Genomic DNA, 8130 nt, shown 5'->3' with positions numbered 1-8130 from the left:
CTCGCTAAGCGAGGATAGCAACGGGGTCTGGGGCATTGCCCCAGCCGCCAGAGGCACAGACCCGTTTACTAACGAAATGAAACAGTGTAGCGAGGATAAACCGTCGTGTGAGTACTGTATAGCGACAAACAGGGTGTGTGAATACAAGGCAGTTCCGCCTGTTAAGCCTCGTTCCCGGGCTAGAAAGGAGAAGTTTGTGATTGTGGATAATTTTGCGTCGTCAGAGAGTGGAGTTCTGACGGAAAGGTCAGGATCTGGAGTTGTTGGTTGTCCAGGGACTCGTGAGACTGGCTGTGTTCATACAGTGGAGACTGTGTCTCCCAAGACTGGAGATGGTTATGTCATTCGAAATGGCAGTACTAGTGGAAGTGCTAGTGGTGCAAGTGGAAGTGGAAGTGTAAATGGAAGCGACAGTGGAAATGTTGGTGGAGGGGTAGGGATAATTCAGAGTGCGAGGTCGAGTGAGAGTGGTGGCCTGGCGAGTCGAAGTGGCAGTGGAAGCAGCCCTGGAGGCGGTAGTGGGGAAGTCAGCGAGTCGAGTATTTCGCCGACCAGTGGTGTAGAGAGTCTGTTACTGGATAACAGTCTGTACACGGGATTTGGAGGAGAAAAGACTGGGATGACTCCGTTTAATAGTCAAGACAGTGGACCCGGAAGTCATGTGTTTGATGCTATGGACTTACAACCACTTGATAGTGATTTGAGTCCTCAACAGAGAACAGAAGATATGGTTGGGATGAGCTATGAGAGTATTTTGGCAGGATCTGGATTGAACAGTGGTCAGATTCCTGTGTTTACTGGTGCGACCGAAGACACGGGTTCTGCTGTGAATGTTGTTGCCGGTGCTGATGCTGATATGGAGATGGATTCTCGAGGTTATAACGATAACGATGTTAATAATTCGACTTACAATCATGGTTATAATCAGGTGCAGGCACACGAGAGTCGGACTCAAGACCACAATCACAGCTACACTGATAACTATACTAGCAATGGCAGTTACAGTGTGAGTCACAATGATAATTACACGGTCAGTGACAGTATCCATAACAGTGACAATATCAGTAACAACAGCACTGGAAGTATCAATAACAATATCACTGGAAGTATCAGTGACAGCCACAATGACAGCCAGGCTACATACTATCATCGACACTATAACCACAGGGCAGTGAGTCCCAATACTCAGAACTCGTATTTCCGGGCTTTTGCAAACGATCTCGATAAGCTTCAAGCACTTTCCCTGTCTGTAACAGAATCCGCTGTTGTGGCAGCCAATCCTAATATTTTACCTGGTGCAGGCGTCAGTGACTACGACCGTGTGAGCAACAACGATAGAACAGCCGAAGAATATGAAACCGTCATCTCGTCAGAAACGTCCTCATACGATGTAGACCGTTTTCTAGCTGGTAGAGGTACAGCTGTTCAACTGCTGCCAATACCAAGTGCTCTTTTGAAAGGAGTTCGAATGGCACCACATATCAGCTCGAATGAGGTATACTATCTGGATTTTTTCCTACGGCATGCTTCACGAGTGTGTTCATTAGGTGTTCCATCGATAGTTGACATGTGGCGAACCAATGGTTTTCAAGTAGCCATCGGATCCAAACTAGTACGTGACTGTATGTGTGCGTTTTCAGCCAATATTCTTGAGAAACTCCCCGGTCTGGGTGATTCTAGCGCTCTTCAAACAGTTCCTAAACGCATGTACTTTCACAATTCACTGACTGCTTTCAGAGACAAGATTGCCAGTGACAAGTCGACACATAACCCGACTGAGCTGGTTCTGGCATCGTATCTCGTAGTGGCATGTTCCATAGCCGAATTTGATATTCTGCCAATTGTATCGAAAACAGGTCAAGCCGACTTACTTGGAATAGCACAGGGCAATACGGCTCTGTTTGAGACGTACAGAGATATTCTGCGAGACTCGTTTGTTAATGTCCTGTTTCTTCAAGAGTATGAAAACGAGTTTAAGAACAACGGATTTGAAGAAAAGCTACGTAAGAGACGGTTTGAGTTTATTGACTACCTCCTCCAAGCAGTCGATGAGCTCGAACACGATCCTGAAGAGAACAGAATATACAAACAAGCCATCATGGACCTATGGCTGTCAGCCTCGTTTGCCAAACACATAGATAACATGTATCCACTGATGGCGTTCTTCTACGGAGTTTCCAACGACTACCGACGCAAAGTGCGCCAGTACCGGCCGTTCGCGCTCGTCATCCTCGCGTTTGTCAGTGCGTTTTTCCGGCAAACCGTCCTGCGAGTACGGCCCCGAAACGACTCCTGGGACCGCGGGCTCAACGAAATCATCGGGCGTCTCACCGGCCGCTACAAAGAACTGGCCCGCGAGGCCGTCAAACTCCGCATGGGCAAACGGTTCCTCCAAGACGTCCGCGTGTTCTACCATGCTCCCGTATACTAACTGTGTACTTTATTTATTCAACTTTTACCGTGGGATTCCTGACTGCCTCCGGCGGCTGGGGCTCCGCCCCAGACCCTGGTTGTGCTCGCTTCGCGAGCTTTGCGAGGCCTAAACAGGATCTCTGGCCACCCGACGCCCGACTCGAGCGAAGCGAGAGGAGCAACCAGGGTCTGGGGCGGAGCCCCAGCCGCCGGAGGCACGATCCCCCTCAAAGATGAAACCCCCAAAGGACCGCTAGCTGCGGTAGTCGCCGTTGATGGTGACATACTCGTGGCTGAGGTCACAGGTCCAAAATTTGGCCGACGCTCCGCCACCGGTGCCGAGGGAGACTTTGATCTCGAGGTCTTCGAGCGCGAGGATTTCGCTGGCTCGTTCTTCGTCGACTTGTTCGGGCTCGCCGTTGACGAGCAGTTTGAGCTCGGCAGTGCCGTCGGTGGGAATGAACGAGACACTGGTCTTGAATGGCTCGACAGGAACTCCGGCGTAGCCCGTGGCACACAGGATACGGCCCCAGTTGGCGTCTTTGCCGTAGAGAGCGGTTTTGACGAGTGAAGATGTGGCAATGGATGATGCCACTTGCTTGGCGTCGGCGAAATTGAGCGCGTCCTCGACTTTGATGGTCACGAATTTAGTAGCTCCTTCTCCATCTCGAACAACCAATTGTGCGAGTTCTTCAGCAAACTCGGTGATAACAGATCGCAAAACCTCATATGAGTCACTGTCTTTAGTGATAACAGGACCGCCAGCTGCTCCATTGGCAAGAGCCGCAATGGTATCGTTGGTCGACATGTCGCCATCAACACTGATGGAGTTGAAACTACGGTCGGTAGCATATTTAAGAGCGTCATGAAGGGCGTCTTGTGAAACAGGAGCATCAGTCACAAAAAATCCTAGTAAAGTAGCCATGTTAGGATGGATCATACCTGCACCCTTAGCGAGACCAGCGATGCGGTATGTGTTAGATCCAATGGAGAATTCCTTGGATGTGAGTTTGGGAAACGTATCAGTAGTACAAATGCCTCGAGCACAAGTGACCCACGCATTGTGGTCTGTACCAAGATTCGATTCAATGAGCGATGGAATGCCGTTTAGGATCTTGTCAATAGGCAATCTCTGGCCAATCACTCCTGTAGACATGACCAATGAAGCCGGTCCTGATGTGACTCCAACTACTCTGTCGGTAGTAGAAACCATGGCCTCCGCGTCTTTTAAACCGCCTTCTCCAGTAACAGCATTGGCACAGCCACTATTAACGATAATCGACCGGATTCCTGTGCCTTTGGTGCTTGATAGGACTTTCTTAGAGACCTGAACAGGAGCTGCTTGAAAAATATTGGTGGTGAACACAGCAGCTCCTGAACATGGTGTCTCCGAAACCAATACAGACAAGTCTAGAGCCTCGGCATTCTTTTTGACACCGCAATGAATAGCTCCTACTTTATATCCCTGAGGATAAATTCCCGAACTCGGGACATATTTCGATTTATCGGCCACCAGAGCCACAGTGCTCGTGCTAAACTGACGGGGGCCACGACCACCTACAGCCAAACGCTGTATTAAACGACCAGATCGAACTGCAGAAAGCATCAGAAAAAAAACTACGGAAAAAACTAACAATCGGCCCACAATCGTCTTTATATATCCCTCACTCTCTCGAGCTATGACTCTCTCGATACCCGATCTGCACGGCTGCTCATATTTATTTTCCAGCTCGCGCATCACTGCCGTTTCCGGGCAAAAGATAAGATAAGGGTCCCTGCGTGCCTCCGGCGGTCTGGGGCTCCGCCCCAGACCCTGGTTGCTCCTCTCGCTGCGCTCGAGTCGTTGCGTGGGGTATCCAGATCGTGGCTGGGGTCTGTTTTGAGCCAGCGCTGCTAGCAGCGTGGGTGTCGGTTGCAGGTAACAGACCAGCTGGATATGAGCTGGAATTTAATCAGAGACCGAATGTTTGGATATTATTTTCTGTTCTTCATACAAATACTTGATACCACAATTAGTGATTTCCCTTGAGGGACACTGTTTTTTTGCAGAAGAATAGGTTTTGGAAACAGTGTCAGAGTGCCACACCCTCTGCGACTGTTCTTTTAGTGGAAAGTTAGCTTTTGGCTTTGATAAGAAGCTAAAACTTACAAGGAGATAGATTACACAGACCATAGGGCCATGCCAGGAACTGTGATTGATATTTGAATTTAATTGGTCTGACCAAGGTCAGAGCCTATTCTCCGGGAGACGTAACGACTTGAGCGCAGCGAGAGGAGCAGTGGGGTCTGGGGGCGCAGCCCCAGCGGTCAGTTGCATGCCAGTCGCTGGTGGAGGAGCCCAAATAGAGAAATAGTGTACCGTTTCTTGTCTCAACGGGTTCTCGGATATGTTTGAGATCGGCGGATTAGGTGCATGAGGTATGTGAGATAGCGGAGCTAATTCTGACAATTACCGAAAACAGTAAGCGCTCGTTGTCGATCGAGCGATTCAGGGGGAGAGAGTTTAGTGAGCAGTTGTGCGTGTTTGACGGTCGGTTTGAAGCTGGTCACAAGATCGGTATGATTGTTTGATTGCAGTTGTGGTTACTAAGATTATCGCAGTAGTTTTGTAGGGCTAGCAGGATTGATTGTTGACATTTGTAATTTCTGAGATTTAGTTGTGTCAGATTGGAAGTTTCAGGGGGTAGAGGGGAAATGATAGCAGAGATTTCAAGAAGAATTGGGCAATCAAGAGGAGGCATTCATGTAAGCTCCCCGACAGTTGTTCTCTTTGGTTCATTGCAGGGAAAGAATAATGGTGTTTTATCTGCCCAATCACTACTTTTCTGTACGAGATCCAATATAAATCCACAGGCACGCTGTCACTAGTCACAAATGCTGAATAAGCGAGATTAGTAGATTTCAGTGGTTGAAAGGTCCTACAAATTCTGTAGGCTGTGGTATTTGTGGCCTGCATTTTTGAATAAATTGGTTTTTATTTCTACAACTCGAGTAGATTGAAGGACTTGATCTCAGTGTTAGCGGTTTGTAGGCAGCTTGTTTTTGATTCGAGATGTTTTCCTGTTTCTGAAAACATACATTAGTAAAGTTACTTATTCGCCACCACTTTTTGAACGTCTAGTGGTAGTGAGAGATAGAAGCAGTGGCTGTCATATTGGACTATCTTGCCTTTTACCGCGAAACAACAGCGATATTGACACCTAATAATAAATACTTCGATGCTCTTATTATAAGATATATATATATATTTTCTCCTGTAAACTACCGGACACTTTTATTTATTGGATCAGAAATCTATTCCGCAAGTAGCGTCGGCTCTAACACTGGTTCTTGTTGTCACAGCTGCACCCTACGGTCTGTTTAATATCTCTGTACATTTATGATACAGACATATTTTTAAATAATGCTAATTTCAATCCACTAGAATAACTATTTACTAGTTGTGGGGATCTGTACTGTGGATTGATATCAAGGGGGATGCAGTTTGTTTGTCACGTGATGGAGATTGAAATATTCAGGGCTGTAACGGGCAGGTACTTCGTGAGTATTTCTTAGGAACATTAGAAGGATAAGTTCGATGGATTGTTCTTACGAAATCTCATCCTAACCTCAAACATCGGAGGTTCTCCGAGAGCTATTAAAGATGGACTTGCCAATAATTCTGAAAACCAATTTGTCTCCTGTTTTCCATTATATACCGATCAATCCATTCAGCTGTACACTCCCACAGACAGATTGTTTCCAATGATATCGGATTCATAACATTTCCACGTCACTCAAGCGTCTCATCCTGCATATTCTCCATATCATATCAAGGTCCTGTCATCTCATTATTGAAATAAACAAGCTATTAATTTTCTACTTAGATGTTACGCACACATCGGCTCTTCAAGTTTAGCAAATGTGTGTTGATGGAAACTTCGAAAGGTCGTCCACTTTATATGACATGAAAACCCATTCTCCCAAAGCGGTCTGGATTGGTTGACTAGTCTCATATCCAAATACATATTTGGATAGCTGACACAGTATTCAACGGGCGTTGGCTGTGTCTTCCGCAATAATTGCTAGCAGGCTGAACGAAGTTCGCCTTTTTACACTCTACAACCAGGAGAGTTTTGCCCTTGCTGAAGTAAATATCAGCCTTAGGTTCACTACTAATGGGTGTCGGGTCCAGTGTTGTGTTAATGTCTGCATTTTACCTTTTAATATAGATCGGCCTGGGAATCTCAGTTCCCAGTTGACTGGGTGTATCTTCGACATTGTTGGGAGACCTTAAAACGGGTGAATTAATTAGGTCTGTTATACAAGAGACGGTCGCTAAACTGTCTTTTCCTTCGAATACGTCCTTGTAAAACTCCACTATGCTTGAGAGGCTTCCCTCATTTCTCTGGCAGGCTTTTTAGTAGATGTCTGACATTGGAAATAGTCTGACGCAGCAGTTAGAGGCACGGTATATTCCATATCAAAGCGCCTCGGGGTCAGTCTTGGATCTTCTTTCCACATATTCGAGACATTCTGTGTTTCCGCTTTTAGTGTTGATGTGAGGGACCCGATCGTATTTCTTCACATATTTTGGCATTTCTTTGTTTTCGTCTTGAAGTTTTTCGATCACAATGTTCAGTTCAGCTTTTAGTAACCTTTTTGACGTTTCATATTTATCATCGAAAAGTGGATTCATTAGACCGGTTATCAAGTTTGTCAATATGGCTTAAGCCCATTTCCTCACATCTGCTTGTGAGGGTTGGAAAGAGCAATGTATCATGAGTAACAATCTGGCCCATTTTTCAATGAAACTTGTGGAATTTTGACGGATCACGACTTCTGGCACGTCTCTTACTTCTTTCAGGTGGAATATAGTAGAGAATTCTTCATTGCTGGCGACAGTGATATTTACATGGTATTGGTAAGAGGAATTGTTCACTTTTTGCGACAGGTGATTTAATTGGCTCTCTTATTAACTGTATTATGGATGGGTTGTTGCAAGGGGGGCAGGTGAGAAACGACCTCCACTAGAGTCGTAATCGCTGGTAATACTTTTTTAACTCAGCCTATGGTCTAGAGAAAAACGTTCCTTATCAATATTCAAAGTTCGATCATTAGGCCCATTAGGAAGGTAGAATGTAAATAGACAAGACTCAGAAACGGAACGGCATATAAATAAAGTTGTGGGACATGATAGTATTTACCTGCCACGTAGCAATTTCATTGGAAGTTTTATGCACTACTCGCATCTTGCCGTGTGCCCATAAACAAGAGCTAGTAGTTCACAATTATGAACTTTGCAACAATCTAATGACTGACAAAAATCCCCCTCCTCCCCCGGTTACACGCCGATTATATGATTGTATTGACGGTGAGTACAAGGATGTACCGATTCTCAGCGAAGCCTTCTTCACTCCCTTCCAGCTTGAGTATCAATATGATTTGCAGCTTTACGAAGTAAAAGATGATGATAACAGTCCTTTGGCTCAATCTGGGCGCATCCAGGCCGAACTCAAGTCTGATCTCCGTACTCTGATATTTACCCGTTATACATGGAAGCCATCGACCGAAGAATACATTGACGGCTCACTTTATCCTGAATTGGATAATTGTATTAACCCTGTAGCGGTATGGGAAGAGGAACAGGAGAAGGGTAAAAAAAAGGTTATAAGTCAAATCATTGACAGTAACCCAGATTTACAGCAATTAAGACGTGACTTTCACACTCAGTGGGCT

At 45.9% G+C, this 8130-nt stretch overlaps 2 protein-coding genes across 2 annotated transcripts; one reads left to right on the top strand and one right to left on the bottom strand.

The window, feature by feature from the left end:
• Window positions 1-2665: 2665 nt before the first annotated feature.
• Window positions 2666-4018, bottom strand: ARG7 (glutamate N-acetyltransferase; the record flags this gene model as incomplete). The annotated part of the gene is made up of 1 exon (XM_018880932.1): window positions 2666-4018. One exon carries the CDS (start codon window positions 4016-4018, stop codon window positions 2666-2668), a length of 1353 nt encoding a protein of 450 aa, XP_018733574.1.
• Window positions 3336-3743, top strand: AWJ20_3895 (Ecm40p; the record flags this gene model as incomplete). Its single annotated transcript, XM_018880933.1, has 1 exon — window positions 3336-3743. The coding sequence occupies one exon, from the start codon at window positions 3336-3338 to the stop codon at window positions 3741-3743; it is 408 nt and encodes a 135-aa protein (XP_018733575.1).
• Window positions 4019-8130: the final 4112 nt, after the last annotated feature.

Source organism: Sugiyamaella lignohabitans, chromosome C, assembly GCF_001640025.1.
Source record: "Sugiyamaella lignohabitans strain CBS 10342 chromosome C, complete sequence".
Classification (NCBI taxonomy): domain Eukaryota; kingdom Fungi; phylum Ascomycota; class Dipodascomycetes; order Dipodascales; family Trichomonascaceae; genus Sugiyamaella; species Sugiyamaella lignohabitans.
Note: the sequence above shows the minus strand (reverse complement) of the source record. Positions and strands in the feature narration are given on the sequence as shown.